Genomic DNA, 25,733 nt, shown 5'->3' with positions numbered 1-25,733 from the left:
AATGTAGAGATGAGGTCTCGCTACCAGGCGGGTCTCGAACCCGCGGGCTCAGGCAATCCACTCACCTCAGCCTCCCAAAGGTGCCGGATTACAGGCTGAGCCACCGAGCCCGGCACTTATTTTCACCTAAAGCTATTCAAATATTAAAGTATGTAATTCCACAATGTATGGAAAATTTTTTTTTAAAGATCAATTCCATAATATGTAGATAACTGATTTTGCTCTTCCCTTTAAAATTTTAATATTATGTATCCACCACCATTATAAACTATTTTAATATTATGGGTACTATTTTTATTATTTTAATTTTTATTATATCAACAACAATACACTATTATTGATATAATAATATATATTATTGACATTATTCCCACCAGAAAATATTCTGAAAGATAAAATTTTTAAATTATTTTGAGCAAAAATTTTCAGATTGAGTTAAGCCAAATATAGTCTAAATTCAATAAAGATATATGTTCCATATGCATTTTTGCACATTAGAACACATTCAACACATCTCAGGTGAAATTTCTGAGTGAGAAAACTGCTCTCAGAGCCCAATAGCCAACATGTAGAATTTATGAGCAATTTATTGGTATTTCCTCCTAATTTTCTTTTTAGATTAGAAAAAATAGTTTATTTAAAAGTAAATTAGAGAGAAGGAGGGAGAAGATTCACCTCCCCAAGGGAGGGGAGGGGTCCAAAGCTTAAGAAAACATGGTCTGGCCATAGCTCAAAGAGCACATGGCCACATCAGAGCTTAGCAAGGCAATGGCCCCTAATTTTCACTCTATTGTTATCGTTTTATAAAATGTTATCTATTTTTCGACTTTAATAACTACATATTATAAAAACAAGTCATAAGAAGAATACTCTAGTACATATACAACCAAGAGACACAAGCCCTGTTTTTTCCTGAAAGAGTAAAAAAACAGCAGGAAATTTAAAGACCTAGTATACTCCACTGGTAAAAAGAATTATATATATGTACAAATGATATATATTAATATTTAATGATTATATATTGCAACCATTTCATTCCATTGCATATGTACAAAGATAAAATGGATTTCTAAAAAATTATATTGAAGTCAAGACAATACTCCAAAACTTATAGAAAAAGTAAAATTTAATATTAAACTTACATGTAAATAAACTTTATCACACTGATTATGAAAGTGTAATACATATCTGTATTAGTTAGCACTTGTTATATTATGAGGTCTGACAATTAAGTTTGTGAACTCATCCTAGAACAAGTGCCACATATCTCATTGCTGAATATCACTATAGTTGCCTTTGAAATACTCCCCTTGGGAAGCCATGCACCAATGCTAGTGCCTAGTCTACCAATCAAAGCAATTTTGGAACTCTTCTTCTGGAATGGCCATCACAGCTGTCATTGTATTATCATTGATGTCCTGAATGCCAACAAAATGTCTTCCTTTCAATATTTCCTTTCTCTTTGGGTAAAGAAAAAAGTCACTGGGGGCCAGATCAGGTAAGTAAGGAGGGTGTTCCAATGCTGTTATTTGTTTACTGACTAAAAACTCCCTCATAGTGCTGTGTGATCTAGTGCATTGACGTGATGCAAGAGTTTCTTCGGAACCATTTTTGCACACACCTTTCTCATGTCAAGAGTTTCAGTTAAAGATTTTCCTGTTTCCCTATCAATGTTTATTTGGTCTGCTATGCTTCTCACAGTCAGCCAGTGATTCTGATGCATAATTAGATAAATTTTTGCAATGTTTTTATCAGTTGTGCTCATTATTGGCCATCCTGACTACTCTTCATCAGTGATGCTTTCTCTCCATTTTATTTCATGGCATTATCCTCATAAACTTGGACTAACATGTCCCTGATTTCACTTCCACACTTGAAAGTTTAAAAGGAAATTTAATGTTTCTTCATTGCTCTAATTCAAGCTCCAACATTCTCATGATGACACACAAAAACATGCAACAACAACAATGAACTCCTTGCTCAGCAAGACACTACCATACATCACCACGAACACTGCTAGAGACACCAATATACCAAGGTTATGAAACCTTATCAAATTGTTAGCACAGTGCAACCAAAGTAAACATGGTAGCAAGTTCACGAACTTAATTGTCAGACTTCATACACCACCAAAAATTAATGAATTAAAATAATGGCCAGGTGCCGTGGCTCATGCCTATTATCCCAGTACTTTGAGAGGCAGAGGCGAGAGGATTGCCTGAGTCCACAGGTTCAAGACCAGCCTGGGCAACATGGTGAGCTCTCATCTCTACAATAAATCAAAAAGTTAGCTGGGTTTGGTGACTCACACGTGCAGTTACAGCCACTTGGAAGACTGAGGTGGAATGATCACCCAAACCAGCAGGTCGAGGCTGTGGTGGCTGTGAACATGCCACAGCACTCCAGCCTGGGCAACAGAGTGAGACTCCAATTCAAAATAAATAAAATAAAATAAAATAATGGTCTCTTTTCACTCATAGTATTGTGCGTTGATAATTAAGGCTAAGTTTAGCTTGGAGGTCCTTCCACAGATTTTGACTGGGCTCACTCATGTATCTGGAGTGTGCTGGCAGTCAAGGACTCACTCATATATCTGGCATTAGTTGGTTGTTGATTGGGGTCTTGGATCATTTTGGTAGCCAAGAGAATAACAAAGACAGAGAATTTTTATTTCAGCAGATATTTTGATGATGATGTAACTCATTTTTTTCAGAAATATACTAAAATATAGTTTACACAATAGAAGTTGAATAATTGCACAAATATTAGACAATTACAATTAAAGAATGTTGATTAACAGATCATTGTCTTCCTGAATGTTTAGAAGACATTCAAAAAGATATACTAATCAGTATATCTAAGTAATAGATGCTTAGATTTAAAATATTAAATGGCATCCATCCAATTTAAAGATTTAGGAAAAATAGTAGGAAGAAATGGCATGATGTATAAGAAAACAAACTTGAAACTAGCATAGCTAGATTTTAAAACATATGTCATTACCCAAGATAAGTGTCATGAATATTTTGTTGCATTTACTTCCAATTATTTCAACACATACACACATAAAATACACACATGCCATATGCACACACACATGTGACTAAGTTATCATAAACATATAACTTTATATCTTGCCTTTTTCAGTTCCTTTTATTTTTTATTTATTTATTTTTTTGAGTTTGAGTCTCACTTGGTTGCCCAGACTGGAGTGCAGTGGCCACTCCCGGCCACAGCAGCCTTGACCTGCTGGGCTCCGGCGATCCTTCCACCTCAGCCTTCCGAGTAGCCAGAACTACAGGCATGTGCTACCACGCTCGGCTGACTTTTGGACTTATTGTAGAGATGAGGTCTCACTGCCCAGGCGGGTCTTGAACCCGCAGGCTCAGGCAATCCACTCACCTCAGCCTCCCAAAGGCACGGGGTACAGGCTGAGCCACCGAGCCAGGCTTCAGTTACTTTTATACCAAAAAGAGTCCCATATCATCAAATCTTCTTGGAAAACATGGTGTCTAATGACTAACTTTTTTTGTGTATTCATAAGTTAACTGAAGTTGTTGGAGGACACTTGGCTTGACAATAGTCATAAGAACAAGATCTAGGAGATTTACTCAGATTTATTCAAAGGCACTGCCAAAAATGTGATAAAGCTTCTGTAGGCTGAATCCACAGAAACAGGTTGCCTTCTTGTTGTAAGAACTGATGGAATCACAGTCTCTTTTTGCTAGTAAAACATTATGTGGACTATTGCTTCTCCTTAATTTTTTATTATAATTATGTTAGTAACTAATTAGGCTATATCTTAAAAACAATAACCAGGATGATAAGCAATCTGGAATCTATACCACATGTGGCATAGATGAAACCCTCTACTCAGAGAAGAGGACAATAAAGTGAGGAATGTTCATTTTCCTTACACTAGTATGACTATGAGCTCTAAAAACTTATTAGCACACCTAATTTACAAAGTTAACTCTGAGTTTCTCAAGGCTTTCATTCATTTTGTGACCCTGTAACCTACACACATGATTGGAATTTGATATTATTCCTACAATATCTGTTGATTAATTAAGTGACCAAAAGAATGCATTAATAAACTATAATCAATAATTGGAAGTAACAAAGAGGCAATATTTATCTCAGTGTAAGAATAAATGTATACCTTTGTGAGATACTAACTTCTGGTCATTAGAAGAAGTCTTGTCAAATTAACTGTAAAAGGTATATATACTTTAGAATGAGAGGTTTTGCTAGATTCAAAAACCATCTGACAATTAAACTTTGACATTGATTTTTAAAAATATACATATTTCATAGATAACAGATTATTCTATACAATAATAAATTTTGTTTTAGCATGCATATTAAAAAGTAGCTATCAAATACAGTATATATATTCAATTTTATATCTCAAAAACTATTTTTATGTAGAATAGTTTTGTGACCTTTGAATAGCAGTTTTTTCAGCAGGACAAAAAAAATGACATATTGGATTACATTCAAATTAAGAGCTTATGTTTCATAGAAATCAGTCTATTGCAAAAAACTCATTGCTTAACTTCATTTAAAATATTTTTAAGTCCATAGTGATAAAATAGTCTGGAAAGTCAGGTATCATTGAGTGTGAACGTGTTTTCCAAATTAAAAACAAAACAAAACATTTTTTACCTATCAAATGTAAAAACTTGGAGACCAGAGCACAGAGGGGTACTACTGAACACAATGCAGAGGATGTAAGATAAATTTCAAATAACCTAACCGTGACAATAAGCACAAATGAAGGTTTAGATAGCAAAAAGGAAGCAAGGAGATTCAGAAGAGGTATGTCTAAAGATAAGACACATTTTGAATTCCTAAGTAAGAATCTGGTGCCTCTATACTTCTGAAACTAGGCCCCAGATTGATGCTGCATAAGAAAAATTTCAGAAAAGAGTGAAGAGCAGAATGGGACTAGAAAAGACGGTACCCCACTTCCCATTTGGTAGCTGGGGAGAATAGCCACCGTGGAATAGCTACAGAAGAGGAAAAATGGCAACAAGACATAGTTAGGTGGGTGGGTCTTGAAACAGCATTCCTAATATACATGAATCCAGAAGTTCCTATGTGCCCCAATGGAGATATGCAGAAATGCCTTGACGACTTGTGTACCCAAAGATTTGGCATCAGGACAAGACAGACACAAAATATGGGTAATGGTTGCCAGCAGTGGGTGTTCATACAGCACCCAAAGCCCAAGCCTTGTAGCACAGCAAGTTGGATGGGCCAACTCAACAGAGACCACCAAGAACCCAGATGGTAGCAAGCAAACCAGAGACTTTTCTCACCCCCTGCCACCATTACCCTGGAGACACAAAAACATCCTTAAATATACTGCACCCATCTGTTTGAAGATGCTGCTTTATGAATGAGAAAAAAAAAAAAAAGAAAGAAACCTCATGGAAAGGAAAAACAGCACTGACAAGAAGTTTGAGCTTCAAATTTACTAAATTTTCACTCTAATAGGCATTCTTAAACCAAAAGAAAAGTGTCTAATTAAGGTTTTTCCCGTCCTTACTCACCTCCTTTCCTACCTCCATCAGCAAGAATAGAGTTTCAAAAGCAAGAAGAAATATGGTACAGAAAATAATGAGTTTTTCTATATGTAATATTGAGTTACATTTTCTTGTACATTTGAGAAGTATCCCTTTAGATAAAACATATAAATTACAATGCTCTTGGTTGATTTACTATACTACAATGGACTTAGATTACTTAGAGAAAGATCCATATCATACATCAGCCTACACAAAGAAAACTCTATTAACATTCATAAACCTAACCTGACAATACTGCATCGATATTGTTGCTGAATAAAGTGATCTCACTAGTTATATTCTGACAGGGAGAATAAATAATGCCAAGTCACTTTTAGGTATTAGAGCATAACTTGAACGTGTTTCATCTTACAAATTCTCTAGCACAAGAGTATAGCTGCCTTTCTATAAGACTATGGGTCTTGAATTTTATGTTAAAGTCATATTCATTTTCCTAAACAGGTTTGTTAGAGTAACCTAAGTAATAGTTAATAACAAATGGGACACTTAGGACATGGGCATGTAATTTTTTATCCATTTTTAGGAACACAACTTTGAGATAGTTCGTTTCAATTTGCTGAGTTTTAATTTTAATCATGTACAAAAAGGAGACATGTCCACTCTCCCTTCCACTTTCACTATTCTGTGTTTGATGAGACATATATGACCACCAACAGATTGGGACAGCATTGCTCAAGATGAACTCACTACACAAAAGTCAAAATTATGATGGTTAGGACTTTGGATTACTAAAATACAGGTCGAGTATTTCTTATTTAAAAATTGGGAGAATTTGTTTCTAATTTTGGATATTTTTGGATTTTGGAATATTTCATGAACATAATGAAATATCTTGGGGATGGGACCAAAGTTTAAGCACAAAATTCATTTATGTTTCATATATACTTTATATATCTAGCCTGATGATAATTTTACACAATATTTTTAATAATTTTGTGAATAAAACAAAATTTTGATGGTGTTTGAGACTTATCACATGAGGCTGGGTGTGGAATTTTCCACTTGGGGCATCATGTGAATAAAACAAAATTTTGATGGTGTTTGAGACTTATCACATGAGGCTGGGTGTGGAATTTTCCACTTGGGGCATCATGTCAGTGTTCTAAAATTTTCAGATCTGGGAGCATTTCAGATTTTGATTTTTTTAAATTGGGGATGTTCAACCTGTACAGAAATAGCAGAGTTGATATTTATATCCAAGAAATCATGAGTAGGGTACAGGTAGCTCTTTTTGAAACATAGACATGAGGCAAATCATGAGTTAAATGAATAAAATTATTTTAAAAATCATTATATTTTAATTCAGAGAATCTGTTTACATTGCTACTACATGCAAAACCTTGTGTCAGGAAATCTAATATCATATCAACATGAGACAAATTGGCCTCTCATTAAAAAAGAGTTTACATGAGAAATTTAATTTTGATCAGATTGAGCAAACCTTGAATGATTGCCAAGATTGTGGCTATACTAAGGAGGATTAATTGGTCAATTGTGTCTAGGAAATAAACATTTCTATTATAGAATCATTTCTAAGAGACTCTAAAATTATGATATATAAACTTTGACTGGCAGACAGTGCAAATCTCTGTGTTCAAATACATATTAAATCAAACGGAATCACATTGAAAAAACTGATATTTTGGTCTTTATTAAGGAGATTTATCTTCTTTTACCTGAGTTCTGTTCTCCAAAATAAAGAGCACAAATGGAATCCAAATCATTTTGGATTCCAAAATATATGGCAAATATTGCATACATTTTGTTCAATAGATAATAAGGTAGGTAACTCCTTACCTTTATACCATTGCCAGGATAAACTGCTCCAAAGTTTAGTAAATTATGTGCTGTGTTAAAAATAGTATAAGCACATTATTCAATATTTGTAGTGGAGGACAAAGTTCCTGTATGTCTCCAACTTGACTATATCCAACAGAGAAAAGGTTTTGATTTATTTGGACTCAAATACTTGGAGTACAGTAGACGTGGGGGGTAAGAACTTCTCACTGATTTTTCACATTAAGTGTTTTTGGACAAATCTGATATATTTTTCTGCAGGATGAATCTTATATTCATTCAGTGGTCTAGCTTTACAGCTAGTAGCAAAATTCATTGCCTTAACCCAGAGCAGTCTTGTTATTTTAACACGGCTGTTTCTATTTATAAAGTTACACAATCCAGTTAGTTTCTTCTTCCTCCCTGTCTGAAACACAGTTTACAAAAAGAAACCACAGTCATTACATAAATGCACTGCCAGGAAACCCAAGTGTTGTTTTCTGGTGGAAAATAAAAGACCCACACCTTGACTTATGTCTTACTCATCCTAAATCACATCTTTGTGGCACTTTCTCCTGGCTAAAGAGTGTGCTCTGAAGTTTTACTAGGTTCGTTAGAAGGCCATCTTTGATATTCTGACCATTCACGTTGTGACTTTGTAGATGTCCTTTAAATGAAAGCCTGCTGCACAACAGGAAGCACCCTCAGAAAAGTCTTTTGAAGAGGAGTAACGCATTCACAAGAGGATTCAGGTGACAAGGCCTTTGAACAAAAGGTTTCAATCACAGCATTTGAAATGAAGAAAGCAAGAGAGTAGGCAGACATTAGGACTCCTGCTAACTCTCAATTTAATGGCAGCTGCATCAAGGGATATATTCATACAAGTCACCACTGTGATAGGGTAGTATACAGGCAAACTTCTTCTGCAAGTTAAAACAGATACAGATGCAGCAGAATAAACACAGGGATAAGATGTCAGATTTTCTTGCAACTCTCTACAGGATTAAATTTAATTAAAATTTAATTACTGTTGATCAAGGCTACAGAAGAGACAGAGAAATATCAGTGCTTGTGTGATACCCAAAACTCTGTGAGCATCTTTTCTCATGTAAAATGAATGTGAAAATATTATACAGAATGAATTTTAGATAAAGTCAGCACCTGGGCCACTCTCCGTTCTTCCAGCCTAGAAGAACTTCCTTCCTGTTGCATCCTCCGCAATGTTACCATCAGTTGGATTTTATCTTCCCACCCTTTTCATTTTCTCAGCTTGATTCACATAGACTGTACAGAAGGGCTAAAGAAAATGTGTTTAGTGCCTGAGAGAATTTATTTTCTGCCTGGGATAACTAGACAAAATGTGATGCAACCCCCCCCCCCCCCCTTGAATTTAAAATGTTTTGTTATCTTGAAGGCAATTTTCCTCATCCAATAAAAACAGAGAAGAAAAACAAGTGACCTTAAAAAACATATTTCTGAAATCTAAGATTCTCACACACAGAATGCCTCTGATAATTTTGGGTGTAGACAGATGCTCTCTTCCTCTTTGTACTCCCCAAACATTCTGTCAATGGTCTATTGTTAAAGTGTGGACTTTCTCCCAGACCACATCCTGTCTTACAGAAAGCATGCTGTTGAAGTCAAATGAAAGTTCTGATCTCTGTGTGTAGTCTCTGAAGGTGTAGAGAAAATAAATTAATTGTAGTATCTCAAGATACATTATATTCAACTCAGGGCCTCTAAGACTTATGGTGGAAATTGCCTGATGAACTCAGGGAACTAAGATATGTTTGTTTTATTGACAATTCTAAGACATTTTTACTAAAGTAAAGAGCAATGTTTTCATTGCCAACAATTAAAATGGCACGGATAAGGAATAAGGAGATGTACATATTAAACCTCAAAAAATAATTCTTCTTTGAATAACTAAAACCTCCAAAGAAGCTACTTCTAATTTGAATAATTGTTGTTAAAGAAAGGACATATCCTATTAAATCTAAAATAGAGAACTAACAGCATCTAAGAATGAATTCTTAAATAAGGCAATAATATATTTTAAAATTGGTAAATATAAAATAGGTTTCAAACTATTGTAAATTTATAATTAATCATTAGACTATTAGAAAAAACTGAACTAAAATAATCGAGAAAAACAAGAAAATTTGATTCAGAATTAGAGTAACCAACCATCCCAGTTTGCCTGAGACTGAGGGATATCCAAAGCATGACATTTTCAGTGCTAAAATCAGGACAGTCCCAAGACACTCCCCTATGTGATTACTCATTTCTTAATCCAACATTTTCTTACTCGTTCTTCAAGAGATTTTTCTATCAGAATTACTTATAGTAAATAACATCCCCGCAAATTCTAAACCTCTTGGATTAATTCCTTACACAAGACAAAATGAATAAATTTTTAGAAAATAAACCTCTTGACAATGGAATCTCAAATAATTAATAAATACAGTGGTAAACACAAAATCTGAATCTCTACTACAGGTTTTAATGAAGGAGGATCTGACATTATAGAAACTGTGTCTATTGTGCTGGGGATATCTGGGGTGATTGTCTCTCCTTCAGTTAATCCATGTTCTAGGCTACATAAACCTACCTCCCTCATTCTTTCCCAAGTTTTCAATCAGAATTGAGAATATGGCTCAAAGGTCAGACTCTTAAATGTGCTTTTTGGAATGCAATGAATCTTTAAAGCTACCATTTTGGTACACTTACTATTTAAATAATAAGCCTGATCAAATTGAAAAATTACAAGATAAAAATTAGCAAATCTCTTTTTAAAACATCAACTAATATTCAAAACTTCAATGAATAAAAAGTGTCTATTCTACACACATAACAATCTACTTAAATATAGAATGGAAAATTACTTAACAATAATAAAGTAAAATATGTGTATTGAAAAAGTATGTGTGATATGCTTATTTCTAAGAGCATAACCTTCTAGCAATATGAGAAATAATTAAAGTACTTAGAATCTTTTAAGTGCTATAGTAAAATATGAAATAAAGACAATCAATATTAGGATGACATAGGATCTTAGTCAAAGTTCAAAATTACATGGTCCTCTCTTCTAAAGACAGTCTCAGGTTGCACTGAGCCCCAATCTAAGCACAAGCAAATCTGAGCTCCAGATCATGAGCCACTACTAAGATTTTTTTAATTCAAAACAAGATTGCCTGAATTTCTACTTCACAAGATCCACTACTCATTTCATTAAAGTAGATGGAGCCAAGAATTTTTGAGTAACATACATATTAACATATTTATAAAAAGCTGTATGAAAATTTCTCCTTGAGTTTTTGGCTATTAATATTCATTAAAAAGAGTAGGCTTGTAATAAAAATTATACGCTTGTGTTTATAGTGTCTCACCTACAACCAAAAAAAGAAAGGCAGTGGCTTAACACTGTTCTGATGTTACATTACTTTGAATAATATTTTAAATGTAAAGCATTTAAAATACACACTATGGTTTTAATTCTGATCACAATTTGTTGGGGTTGATATTCTTATCCTAATCTTAAAGTTGAGAAAATCAAGTAAAAACATGCCAGATCACACAGAGTATTCAGGAGCCAAGACTCCAATTCAGGCTGCCTGACTAGAAGCTGAGGGATCTTCCATCAACTGCAGTCTTAATGCTACATGCAATATACACTCTACGTATTTAGATTACACGATGATTAAACATGTGCATGTATCATGTATATATATGTATGTGAATATATTCATTGTGCATGGTGAGTAAATAATCAATAGAGCTATTAAATTAAAATTTAGCCCATATGGAATACAAAAAGGAAAGGAAAAACAGTAACTAAAATAAAAGCGTTACTGAGGAACAGAGACTCAGCCCTTACCAGACACCAAACCTGCCAGCCCCTTGATCTTAGTCTTCCCAGGCTCCAGAAATATAAGATATAGTTCTGTTGTTTATAAATTACCCAGTCTGTAGCATTTTGTTGTAGCAGCACAAATGGACTAAGACAAGCACTGAATAAAGAGACATTACTCAGTTAACCTTCAGGTATCAGCAGCATAACTGCTCAAATATAAATGTGTAGATGGCCCCTCACAATTGTACAAAATTTCACAGCACAAGTGTTGGATATCAGCCTTTCCTCTAGCTTTATCCTTGTATATTTTTTTCTTCTTGTAATCCCATTTTATTTGCATGTATTTTGAAATTTGATGTATTGCATTTTTTAAGAGACAGTATATCATTCTGTCTCCCAAGCTGGCGTGTATTGGCATGAGCATAGCTCACTGCAGCCTCAAACTCCTGGGCTCAAGTAATCCTCCTATTCAGCCTCCCAAGTAGGTAAACCGCACTACATATGACTACTTTAAAAAAATTTTTCTTATAGATATGATACTATGTTGCCCAGACAGGTCTCAAATTCCTAGCTTCAAGCAAATCTCCCACCTCAACCCCCCAAAGTGACGGGATTACAGGCATAAGCCACCACAGCCAGACTTGTATGTGTTTTTTAATTCTGATAAATCCTTTTCCAAACAAGACAAGGTCTAAATTAGTGGTTGTAAACAGGGGATAATCCCCTTCCCCCACTCATGAAACCTTTGGCATTGTCTGGAGATATTTTTTATTGTCCCAACTCGAAAGAGAAAACATGTTCTAAATGAAACAATCACATCCAAGCCTATAATAAAAACTGTGATTATTGAAAGTTTGCATTATAATAATTTCTGATGCTTCTAGGTAATATTAAATAGGAATTTAATGTTACATAAAATGAATGTAGATTCCTAAAAAAAACCTCAGTTGTTCAAAGTATATTTTCCATAATGCCTACAAGTTATTATATATACATTATGTATACATACACACATACATAAATACATGCATATATACACATGAATAATAAATATGCACATATTTCTTATATATGCTGAATAAACGATTAACAAAGACAAGAAAGGTCACTAGGATTCACAGTGTAGACCTAGAAGTGGTAACTGAAAGGGTTTACATTTACTGAAAAAACAGCCTGTCTTAGTATACAAAAGGTCTAGCTGAAATCAGAGGAGGATAGCTGAGAGGACATATTGTTGGAGATGATAATAAAACTTGTGTTCAATGGGAGAAAGCAACACACAAGAGTGTGTTATCCACAAGTGTGGATATCAAAAAGCTAGCCAAAGGAAGGAAGAAACAGCTATAAAAAGCAGATGGTTTAAAGAGAAGAGAAATGTGAAACAGAATCCAAAAATGTATATGGGTCAAAATAACAACACAAAAGCTCTGGCAAGAAATCTCACTCTGTAGAAATTCAATAAATTGTCTCCAAAAATGTGAGCATTCAGGGACAATAAAGAGAAATATACACTCTGTATATTTTTTTAGAGTCTAAAAAGTGAGCAATTTAACTTGATTCAAGCTAAACAGTAAACACTCTCAAAGAGAAGTAAAAACCTAAATAGAGATAGTCTTATACGCACAACTAAATCTAAAGGTCAATTAATCCATCAAAAAATTTACCTTGCATTTGAAAGGAGGCTATCCTGTGTACTGTTCTATTTACTTACTATGGTCTGAAAGGATTGTAACATGCGTTGCTTTGTGTAACCTGGTGCTGGGTATTTCAATGACCCATTCACACATTCCCACCCTGTCCCCTGGGAACCAGTTTACAATGTGCTGACAGAAGTTACATGGTGTCTGCAGGCCAAGAGAGAGAGAACACTCCCTTACACAAGTATGCAGCCATCCATTTGGCAACATCCAGAAGCCAGCTAATGCCTCCTTCCTGGGGTGACACCCAACTCCACTCCGATTCATTATATTTCTCTTCTAGAATTCAGAACTTACACTACCTTGGCTTTTCTGGTTAGTTCCCTGCTCTGGTGGGGAGTTTCTAGGTCCAGAAAGAGAAGAAAGCTAAAAATGGAGCGCTGAAGCAAATAGAAGCAAGTGTGCAGGACTGAGAGAGAATTGCTTTCAAGAGGTGAGTTTAGATAAGCAGGTTGGAACAGGAGAAATGGAAGACAGAAAGAATATGAGGTGGAAAACAACCGGAGAAATCATGAGACCATAGTGAGCTTTTTATGTGGCATTTTCATATCAATGATCCTGGTCTTTTAAAAAGCTGGATAAAACTGTAAGATCATTTATTTCTGTATGTTTGGTAACTTGAGTTCAAGTATGGTCCTCTACTTATCCAACATTTTTCTTTTAAAGATGTATCCCTATAATTCTGGACACTTTACTGACAATCTGGATGATACTCTGAGTACCTTGATATATTTTAATATGGCAATTTTTTTTGCCTAATCTTGACATTTGACTAATTAGTCAGTATATGACTAACTAAATGCTGCCTAACAGTTCACAAAACCATCACCCTTCATTTCTGAACACACAGACTATATTTCCCAAGTTCTCTTGCAATTAGATATTGTCATATGACTGAGTTCTGACCAATGGATTTGAGTGGAAGTGATCAGTGGAATTCTCAAGTCTCTTATGCAATCCTCCACTTTCTCTTTCACTGATGGATGACTAGTGGAGCAATGAAACCACAAGCTGGAAGGATCCTGGTTTCCTGGTTACCGTATGCATGTGTCAGCAATCATTTTCTGCAAAGGGTCAGACAGTAAATATTTTAGTCTTTCCAGGCCATGCAGTATTTATCGTGACTACACATCTCTGCCATTACTGCACAAAAGTAGCCATAGGCAACAATTAAACCAGTGTCATGGTTGTATTCCAACCAAACTTTTCTTTGGAAATATGGGCACCAGGCCAGATTTTACTTATGGCTATAGTTTGTCAAGCTTTGACTATATGGGGCCATTAAATAAGTGGGGAATAAATTCCAACCATGTTAAGCCACTGAGACCTAGGGTTTATCTGTTATAGAAGTTAGCATTACATTAACTAGTACAATGTCATTTGATTACATATAAAGTCTGTTCTAACACATTTCATTATGAAAAATTATGAACCTGCCCACCTCAAGTTTGGGGTTTTATAAAAGACTCCCTTTTAATATCAAAATATGGCCACAAGAAGATATATAATTGTTTTTATTTGTTTGTTTTTGTTTTTCTTTTATGGAGATAGTATCATATTATTATACTAGGGAAATGGTAAATTTTTACATGGCTCTCTCATCTGGTGACTTTTCTCCAAGCAGATTTGCAGCACATTTTAACACATCATTCCATGATTTGCAGTGGGGAAATCTTACCATGTAACCAATTAATGAACTCTCCCACAGATATCGAATTTCTCTGTTGGACCCAGTGACTAGCAATTCAAAGAAAAACACTTTTTAAAGCAATAAATGAAGCAACGTGGCAGTTGGGGAGGAGGAAGAGTTTGAAGTGAAATCTGTCAAAGATTCATCCAGCACTTTTGGCAAGAATCCATGATTTTCTTTGTTTTTTGAATTACGTGACTCAGTATCTGCAAAGATAGTAAAGAGTAGCATTGACTTTGACTCTTGTTAATGTATTGTTGTGAGGAAAAGTCAGAGAGGGCGACTCAAAGAATAAGGAAATAGAAGTCAAATAGAACAAGGTTGGAATTCCTGCTTCATCCTAGTATTTCTCTGAACCAAGTTTCTACAGCTGTTTGATTGGAATAAGAATGAGTTAGGTATAGCATTCAGCAGGTGGTAGGTACTCAAAAAGTGTTAGTAATTATCATTAGTTTTAACTGTTACTTGCTCCCAAGTTTACAGATTATAAGTTCCTAGTAAACTACATTTTTTGTGTGAAGACAATGTATTTATCCTTCAAGACTTAGAATGTTACGAACTTTTGATAATTAATAAATTAATCCAAACATGTATAACTTATTTTACTAGACTCATCCCTTTTTCATTGCTCTTAAACTTACAACTTTAGTCATAATTTTGCTTTATCACTCTCTCCTACTGGATCTTTACTGGATCTTTCTGTGATTTATAACATTATCATCTTTCTAAAATACAGACTTAACACGTCCAAACTCTTTCCTGTGGCATTTAATGCCCATCTTTCTGCTGCCTTAAATTAATTGCTTGCTTGCATCCTACATTCTAGAATTGGTGGAAAATCTGTAATTTTATAAACTCAGCACATTATTTCATGTCTTGGTAAATGCTATTCTATCTAAAATGATATTATTCCCATATTTACTTGGCTAAATCAAATTCATTCTTCTAGACATGGTTGAAGACATGCCTTTCCCATATATATGGAGAATTAATCACTGTCTCTTTTGTGCTACTATCAATTCTAAATATTATTAATTTGTGTATTAGACTACTATATACTTTTATAATATTAATAGGTAATCAATGTTGACCACCAACTATGTATTGGGCCCTATATTGATATATACTTTATATGCTGCATCTCATTTAATCTTCAAAACAATCTTTTGAGCTAGTGTATATTATTATCCTCATTTTACAGCTGAAGAAACTGAGACTTAAGTATTAATTGATTTGTCAAGGTCACTTTGCTAGTAAATATTGAAGCATTCCAAAAAGAGGACTGTAGTCAGCAAATGTCAAATGTTGAAAAGGATGAAGACGAGGTAAAGTGTTAACCAAGAAGAAATGTATTTTCAGAAGCCACTGGTAACTTCTAGGAAGACAGAATAGAAATCACAGATCAAGACAAGTAAAGCAAATGTAAAGCTTGGCACAATATCAATAAACATAAACTATACTTGCAAGAAATGTCTCTGCAGAGTATAAAGTATGGAGTGATTGTCTGAAGTATGGTGAATAAAGTGATTAGTATTGATATTACTGTTATTTAAAATAGTAGAGACATAAGCATTATTGGGAGCTAACTCTAAAGCAGTGTTTCTCAGCAGGGTTTGACTTTGTATTTCCCCAGATACATTCCATAATGTCTAGACACATATTTGGTGTCACAACTAAAGGATGCCACCAGTATTTTATGGATAGAGGCAGGGATGCTGCTAAATATCTCACAATGCTCAGAACAGGTTCTGCTCCTATCCCAACACAGAATTTTCAGATCTAAATATCACTGCAGCCAAAGTTACAGATACAGAGACTCAAATAATTTTTACTTGTAGGATCTCGCAGAAGTTTAATTCAAATGTTTAAGTTCCCAGTACAATGTTCTTTTAATTGCAGCACTCAATATTTCAAGTTAAAAATTGACTATGGGTAATTTCTGGTGATGTGATAGCATAAATACCACACACATATCAGTTATTTTGTCTTAAAATTAATAACATGCCTCTTGATTTTGTTTTCATAAACAATATATTTACTACCTTCTTTTTTATTGAAGGAAAGTAAGATGACCATGATAGTAGAACAATAGAATCTAAGAAGAATGTATTCAGAAAATTGGCATCAAATATACATTCAACTGAAACTGCAAAAGAAAAATACAAAAGTTGCATGTAATTTTCAATAAAATTTATCTGTGGTTGACCTCAACATTTTTAATAATTTTATAGTTTAAAGTAGGAAATAAACCTTTAAAGACTTTGTAAAGAATATACTAAAATAATAGGCAACATTGATGGCCACATTTCTGCCAATTGCTACTCAAGGGCAAGAAATGTACAAAAGTCAGTCACATTCCTATACAACAACAATAAACACACAGACACCCAAATAAAAAGCAGAATCCCATTCACAATAGCCACACACCAAAAATGAAATACCTTGGAACTTTCCTAACCAGAGAAGTCAAAGCCGTTTACAATGAAAACTACAAAACACTGCTCAAAGAAATAAAAAACAACACAAACAAATGGAAAAATATACTATGCTCATGGGTTGGAAGAATCAGCATTGTTAAGATGTCCATCCTACCCAAGGCAATCTACAGATTTAACACAACACCGATTAAATTACCAGAATTCTTCTCAGACCTGGAGACAACAATATAGAAATTCATATGAAAACACAAACAACCACGCATAGCCAAAACAATCCTCAGCACAAAAAACCAAAGCAGGAGGCATCACACTCCCAGACTTTAAGTTTTTCTATAAAGCTACAATAATCAAAACAGCTGGTATTGGTACAAGAACAGGTATACAGACCAATGGAACAGGATAGATATTCCAGAAGCAAAACCTCAATTTCTCAACCAACTCATCTTCAACAAAGCCTCCACCATCAACCACTGGAGAGAGGAGGACCTATTTGGTAAATGGTGCCGGGAAAACTGACTGTCCACATGCAGAAGATTAAAACAAGATCCCTACCTATCACCATACACAAAAATCAACTCTAAATGGATCAAAGACCTAAATGTAAAACCTCAAACTATAGGAACCTTAGAAAATGCAGGAGATAGTGTCCATGCCATAAGAGATAAGATAGACAAGTGGGACCTCATCAAACTTGCAAGCTTCTGCAAAGCCAAAGAAAACCATTGAGAGAGTGAGGAGACAGCCCACACACTAGGAAAAAATATTTGCCAACTGTATATCTGACAAAGGCCTAACATCTAGGATCTACAAGGAACTCAAATGTGTGAAAAGAAAAAAACAAACAATCCCATTACAAAGTGGGTAAAAGATATGAATAGACACTTCTCAAAAGAAGACATATGAGCAGCCAACAGATACATGAAAAAATGCTCAGCCTCACTAGTCATCAAAGAAATGCAAATTAAAATCACACTGAGATATCACCTAACTCCAGTCAGGATGGCCATCATCAATAACTCAAAAACAACAGATGCTGGAGAGGATGCGGTGAAAAGGGAACACTTCTACACTATTGGTGGGAGTGTAAAGTAGTACAGCCTCTGTGGAAAAGTTCGGCAACTCCTAAGCAATCTAAAAATCAGTCTCCCATACAACCCCATAATCCTTCTACCTGGAATATACCCAGAGGAACTGAAATCATTTTATGAAAAAGATACCTGCACATGTGTGTTTATTGCAGCATTATTTACAAGAGCAAAAACATGAAACCAACTATGCTGTCCATTGAAAAAGGACTGAATAAAAAAATGTGATACATATACATGATGGAATATTATGCAGCCATAAAGAAGGACAAAATCATGAACTTTGCAGCAACCTGGATGGACTTAGAGGCTATATACTGAGTGATCTATCATGGAAACAAAGAACTGAGTATCACATGTTCTCACTCATAAGTGGAACTTGAACAACTATCATAATACTATAAGAAGGGGATTGGCAGATGTGGGAAACTGCCAGGGAAGAGGGGGGCACACCTCACCAACAAGGGTACCTGCATAATTAACATCTGTGTACTTACTGAATTGTATCCCACATATTTAAAATAAATAATTTTAAAAAGAAATGTATGATAATGAAAAGCTGAGCCTTCTACCAGTACAGAAAATGTGAAAATTCAAACTTCATTACAACATCCTCATACCATTGCTACCACAAAGGCAAAAACAATTAAGATGACCACAACAGTTTAACTGTAAAACCTGGAACAAGAGTTATAACTAGAAAAAGAAGTAATCCTGTTTCTTTAAATACAAACAACTAAATGTGCAAGCACAGCAAAAATAGGCAGGGAAGGCGGAATTGTCTAGAGACCTGAGAGCTGACCTATGCAGCTGTAGGCCAGGCCAGCTCTGGAAATGCTACCATGTGAGCAAGCCAACAGGAGCGTTGACAGTCCTCAGCAATCAGGCAACTACTCTGAGAAGGAAACAGCTGGAGGCCAGAGCCAGCAATATGCTCTATTGACATCTGCTGCTATATTTCTATCACGGGGTCCTTTTTATTTATTTCTGTTATTCAAACAACTTGGTAGAGACCATGTGTCAACTTAATTGTCTTCTTCTGATAATTCTAGGCACTTTACACAACCAGTGATTTATTTATAATTCACTATCAATGCTAATTTAATACTTAGAGCAAACCCTACTATTCTTTACAAAAATCAAATCAGTCAATAACCCTCCTTCCTTCCTCTTACCCCAGAAGTCTGTGTTGTTGCAGTTTAATTTATTGGTAAAAAATAATGTCTTCTGCATTCACATGGCCTTAGTTTGAGTCCCTATTCTACTACATTCCAGCACTTAGACATTGGCAAGTACTTTGCTAAGCCTCAGTTTCTTCATGTGTAAAATGAGAATAATAATAAATCCCTAAACCAGAAGCCTATCGTGAGGACTGAATGGGATACCATGTGAAGTGCTTGGCCCAGTACCTGGCATATAGCAAGCCTCTAAACATTAGTTAATATCAGACTCTGTATGCAATAATTTATCCTAAATATTATTGCCAGCATCATTTTGTTTCACTCTTACATGAAAGCCTTCCCCATTTTCTACCTAATGAATTCTTCTTCCATCAATAATATGACCCAAACCTGCTGCTTTCCATAAACATCTTACTCCAATTATAATGGCCCATCCACTGGGCATTCTTCTATGCAACTCCTTCCTCAGAAGAACGCTTTCCTGTCTATATCTGAGTCCTATCTTCCCAATAAATTCCGATAATTCAAAATAATATCCGAATGCTTCAACCAAATATGATTTCTTTCAGCCCTAAAATCCTAGGTAATAATTGTCCTCATTAGTGATACTATTTATACAATATATTTGCTTGTCTATACTGCAATTTATGCTTATTTTAAATATTCAATTAGACTAATACTTTTGAATATCTTCTATTCTCAAAGCATTAGTGCTAGCCCTATGTGAACACAATAGTAAGAAATAATTCTCACTTTAATTGCTCTTACAACTAGTGAGAAAAAAATTCAACACATATCCATGCTATCATGGACATAAATGCTACTACTCTTTAAATAAATTTCTTTAGATTTCCCCAACTGGATGTAAACTCTTCCTTTTAGCCTCTACAGCAATTTTTAAAACAGCTTTCTTTGACTTTCGAAATGACTTTTAATTAGTGGGTGAGATTTCAGGAATAGGTTAAGGCTGTATGCAGTGGCTCACACCTGCAACCCAGCATTTGTGAAGGCCAAGAGAGGAGGACTGCTTGAGCACAGGAATTTTAGACCAACCTGGGCAACACAGCAAGACTTTATCTCTAGTCTCTACAAAAAATACAAAAATGTGCCAGGCATGGTGGTGTGTGCCTGTAGTCCCGGAAACTAGAGGTGGAAGGGGGCTGATGTGGGAGGATTGCCTGAGTCTAAGAGCCCAAGACGTCTAGTTGAGGCTGCCAGGAGCAGTGATCATGCCACTGCACTCTATCCTGGGTTTTTAAAAAAATTATAAGTTAAAACTAGAAAAAAAAATCACAGCAATATAATAAAGAAAAAGTTAAAAAATAATAGAAAAAAGGTTTTGTATAGACACAATTGATTCAAATTTTGGATTTGGGTACAGTTAATTGTCTGACTGTCTGATCCTATGAGTATATCCTACTGTCTCTAATCCTTAGTTTATTTCTCTGTAAATGTAGGTAATACTTATTCATTTGGAATGTTATGAGAATGAAATTAATTTTTGTATAATGTACAGAGCAGGTACTCAAAAATAATTGATTTCTATAATATAAAACAGAATCTTGAGTTTGTGTAAGTAATCTGAGAGGGGAGGAGTGAGTGGACACCAAAATGGAAAGAAGCTAGAAATGAGACAAAGGGTAAAAGAGAGATGGGAGACCAAATTGGAAGGAGGTTTGGGATTGAGAAGTAAAGGCGAAGGAGGAGTTCTCTGTGGTAGGCATGGCCAAGAAACTTTCATGAACAGGGAGGTCTAATGCTTAACTGTGTGTTGTTTGCTGAGCTCTGTCGAAATAGAACACTTTCTTAACCTCCAGATTCTTAAGTGAAGGTTCCAAGGTTAAGTGATTCTGTTCCTCGTTTGGGTGAATGCCCAGGAAGAATGGAAAAACAAATCCATATGGGAAGAGAGATTAGAAAATTCGAGATAAGAAATAAGAACAAGAGCGAGCTAAGGAAAACACAGCCCTTGAAATATTGTGGTATATTTTCTAATATATTTTCTAACTGTATATCATGAAGTGGAGTCTAGAACTAGTATCATTTATTTACCAAAGGGCAGAGGGATGAAGCATTCTGAAGATAGAGGGGCACCAGGAAGATGACATCTATAACGAGTAGCTAGATGGAGCTATGACAGAAGAGGAGATGACAACAATTGGGAGATGAGAATGCTCAGATGAAAAAGATTTTGACACGAAAAATAACTGAAGTGTTTTTGTTTGTTTGTTTAGCAAGATGGTTGATGTATTGGATGCATGAGGGCTGAGACCCAGAAGAAGAGTATACCAGTTTGGAACTACTGGAAGAATTGATCAAAAACTTAACAAGGGTCAAAGGATGGAGATGTACAGAAAGGAATAAATCCAAGCTATAATACAGAAGCAAAATCTCCACTTTCTGGCAAGTTATGGGATTTGAGATATGATGAAGTACTTCACCAGTTATTAGCCTAGGAATTTAAGATTAGATAACTGAAGGGATGGCATTTGCACAAAGCAAAGCAAGAGTAGGACAAGGGAGTGACAATTGAAGACACATTTCTGACATATGTAAGTTTGTTCTCTCAAATCAGACCATAAAACTGTTTCGTGCAAAGACTAGCAGAGTACTCCACATAAATGTTTCTTAATGACAGTCATCTATTGTGGGTACTATCCATGGTCTCTTTTTCCTTAGAAATTGAACCCATAATTTTTAGCTGGGCACATGGCTGCCTAGAATAAACACTACATTTTTCAGTCTCCACTGCAGCTAGGTAAGGCCATGGGAGCATCAATACACCAGCCAAAAGTGAAAGAATCTTTAATCAAACAGGGTGTGTCTTCTTAATTGTGTGGGGCTCAATTATCTACTCCAGACTGGATGATGGTGACCAAAATAGAGAGAGTCTGGTTCTCTGATAACTTCATGAAGTCTCCCTATCAGCTATGAACTGCTTACCTCCAGATTGCCTTTATATGAAAATGAAATACACTTCTATCTTATTTATGCTATTGCTATGTTGCATTTTCTATTTGAAGTCAAGGTAATTTACTCTATTATAACTTTGAGTTTTTACTATTTGCAGCCATGTCTAATTCTCTCTAAAATAACTTCCTGGATAATTTTTGCTATTATCTTCAGTTTGTTTTTTTCCAAAAGTTTAAAAAAAAATCACTAAATATACTCTTTTTAACATTTAGAAATATTCTGAAATGCTGACAAGACATTCTTCACATTTATTTGTAAAAGCTTTTAATCTGATAAGTGGCATGGTAAAAACATCCCTATAAGTACAACTTTGCCTACCACAGAGGCTTATTGGAATATCAGATGTTTGATTAATATGTTTGCTAACCAAAGAGATCAACCAAAATTCTACTAAAAACAGTACTTATCGTGGTCAAATCCTAGGCCAAGGCCATTTAGCAAAGTGGAAGTTTGACTAAACCTGCAGAGACTATAGCCACAGTCAGCAGAGAAAAAATGGGTCTACTTCTTCTTTCCATTGAATCCATACAAGTCATTGTGGATACTTAGAGCATTAGAATCAAATTGCATGGCACTTGCTTTTAGTTATTTGCAGAAAGTTAAATATTTTAAGTCTTTTGTTGATAATTTACATTCTCCTACTTTTTACTCTGGAGTGTACACATTGAACTGAGAACTATAAGCCTATAAAAATACTATCCTTTAACTGCTTTTTCTCACTTAGACAATGCTTTTTTTTAGACACAGAAGAACTCCACAAATCATTAATTCCATACTTCTTGCTCTACAGATGATCCTAAGAGATTAACACATTTAACTAATTCTTTCTCAGATTAATTATTGATTCTTTTATTGATTCATTCATTCCTGTATTCATTCATCCAACTACTATTTAATACTTACTATACATTAAGCACTGAAGACAGAGCTGAAACATAGAATAAGATATGGACCCTGACTGTTATGCATTTTCGATTTAGTGGGATAGAAAAAATTATGCAGAAAATTAAAATATACACTAATAAATAAAGATGCCACAAGTATTTCTACAAAGACTCACAATAGAGGAAAGAAAGGGAAGGGGTAACTAGCAAAGACTTTATGAATAAAGTTGTATTTGGGTTGAAGCTTAAAGGACCTGAACAGGTAAAGAGAGGTAGAATGGGTATTGCACACAAAAGGAGAGGCTTTATTTTTCACTTGTTTATTTTTTATTTGAAGGGTTTTCTTTTTTAAAATAGTTTTTAAACTTACATTTGGATAGAAGAGTAAAACCAAAACATTTTTTTTCAGAAACCAGAGATGAGAATGTGACTCTGGAAAGCATGACATCATAATTAATGCTACATTGAAAAGTGGTGCTTGTCAAGGTACAAATGGATCCCTATGAAGTTCATCATAGCAGTTAGCATCTGGAGAAAATGGTTGTAGTATACCCTAGAAACCAAGCTATGAGCTACTACTCACAAAGTATCATAAATTGAAAGGCTGAAAAGATGTCAGTAGTAAGTAAAACAGTAGGGTTTCAATTTACACATGAAAACTCAACTGTGCAGTATCAAAAAATTATATTTCATTTTCCTTCATACTGCAATAAATTCAGCAGTTTGAGATGCAAACATTCAAGCCAAAAGTGTTTAAAATGCAAATGGCATTTAGACAAAAGTAATGGTGACTATATGGATTATTAAAAATAAATATTTAATATTATAATATACATGAAAATAGGTCTTTTTTTCACATTTGTGGTTGGTTATGGTTATCAGTGAGTCCAATATCTAGGACTAACTAGGCATTATTCAATAAGTAGTACTCAGTGATTACAATCTATGCATATTCAGAGAATTTTTTCATGACTTTTATAACTATAAACTAAAGTTTTTATATAAGCTAAAAATTCAGCTTTCAGCTATTCTACTTTTATCCTTACACTGATATTTCTCTACTAGTCCCCATTTTATAATATGCCTTATAGTCCTCCTAAAAGAAAATATATATTTTAGCTATATAAGTCTGCAGGTAACTTCAGTCACTAACCTTGCTGTCTTCTTTCTCCTTGGCTTTTCCTTGGAGGGGTTTCTTCTCTCCAAATTCACAGGTTGATTTTAATGTGAACTGACAAGAAAGCATTGAGCTCTCTTTTTCAGCAAGTTCCAGAGGTCTTGAAGAATAGGGCTGTGGCCCAGTAGTGCCAAGATTTGGTATCGGAAGAGCAGTATGAATAGGCTTTGACCCAACAGCTGGCTGCCTCAGTTTTGAGGCAACCCCAAGTACAGGCATGGCTTCTATAAAAGTATCTTCTTGCTGCCAAAGAAAATGCTCCTAACCTCAGTCTAGTAGACTCCAACTTTAGTATTTCCAGAACAAATACTTTAAACAAAACTAGCAGTCATCCCGATTTTTTAAAAACTAATGATATAATATTCGGGAAGAGGCAAAACTTCCCTTCATCTTTAGTTAAGTACCTTTCTTTCTTGCTGGCTGGGATCAATCTCTCTCTCTCTCTCTCTCTCTCTCTCTCTCTCTCTCTCTCTCTCTCTCTCACTGTCTCCACACGCCCCCCCCCCCCTTCTTTTTCTGTTCAGTGAGTCAGTGTCTATGTAATACTAAATACTCCTTTGGGGAGTAAACTTCTCTTGAAGGTAACTGCTACAAAGCTCCTTCTCTCGGATTAAAGAGCTCCTAGTTTTGCTTTTTCTTCTAACTAAAGCAGTCTGAGTCTGATCTTTGAGAATGAAAAAAGGGGAAACAAAACAAAAACAAAAGGAAAAGCTCTTCAGTTCAATATTCAGAGCAGCTAAAAATCCACAATAGTGGAAGGACAGGAGTACTTCCTGACTTCAGAAATAACTAGCCTGCATTCTCTTTTTAAAGAAAATCGTATTTCCCCCAGCTCACACACACACAAAAAAGGACATGTTAATAGCCAAAACAAACAGCTGTTGGAAGAACTTTTAGCCCGGAAACAATCTCAGCAATAATGTTGTTTGTCTGATTTCCAGCTATTTTTCACTACTGACAGCCATGAGCCACAGTGTTCATTCTGCTTCATCCCATGAAATCAGGTTAAATTCACACAATAGTACAACTAGCTAACATGGCTAGATCACTCAACAGATCATGCCTGCCTAGTTTATTAAAATATAGTACACATAGAGAACAGGGCACTAAATATATACTAATTACTGTACCTGAATTTAATAATGAAGACAATGATAAACTATTGACTATTAATACCTATAAGGAATGTACTCCAGAGCAGTGATTGAGCTAAGCACTTCATGCATTATTGTATTTAATCTTTGGGATAACTCAAAGTATAGGCACATTTATTTTCTCCACTTTATAGGCAGGATAACTATGACTTGGAGACACTGAATAATTTGACCAAAATCAAGAAACTAGAAAGTGGGGAAGACTGTACTATTTTAACTTTAAAGATTAGT

General features: G+C 35.0%; 1 protein-coding gene across 1 annotated transcript in view; it reads right to left on the bottom strand.

Annotated features, from left to right (window-relative positions):
* Window positions 1-25,116, bottom strand: part of LOC103256189 (neuron navigator 3-like) — a gene marked incomplete at its 3' end in the record, with an annotated part of 93,484 nt that extends 68,368 nt beyond the window's left edge. The window contains exon 1 of the mRNA XM_008054086.1: window positions 24,325-25,116. Coding sequence (XP_008052277.1) covers window positions 24,325-24,567 — 243 coding nt within the window. The remainder of the gene's footprint in view (window positions 1-24,324) is intronic.
* Window positions 25,117-25,733: the final 617 nt, after the last annotated feature.

The sequence above is a fragment of the Carlito syrichta genome, unplaced genomic scaffold (genome assembly GCF_000164805.1).
Source record: "Carlito syrichta isolate Samal-C Ts95f unplaced genomic scaffold, Tarsius_syrichta-2.0.1 Scaffold289023, whole genome shotgun sequence".
Lineage (NCBI taxonomy): Eukaryota > Metazoa > Chordata > Mammalia > Primates > Tarsiidae > Carlito > Carlito syrichta.
Note: the sequence above shows the minus strand (reverse complement) of the source record. Positions and strands in the feature narration are given on the sequence as shown.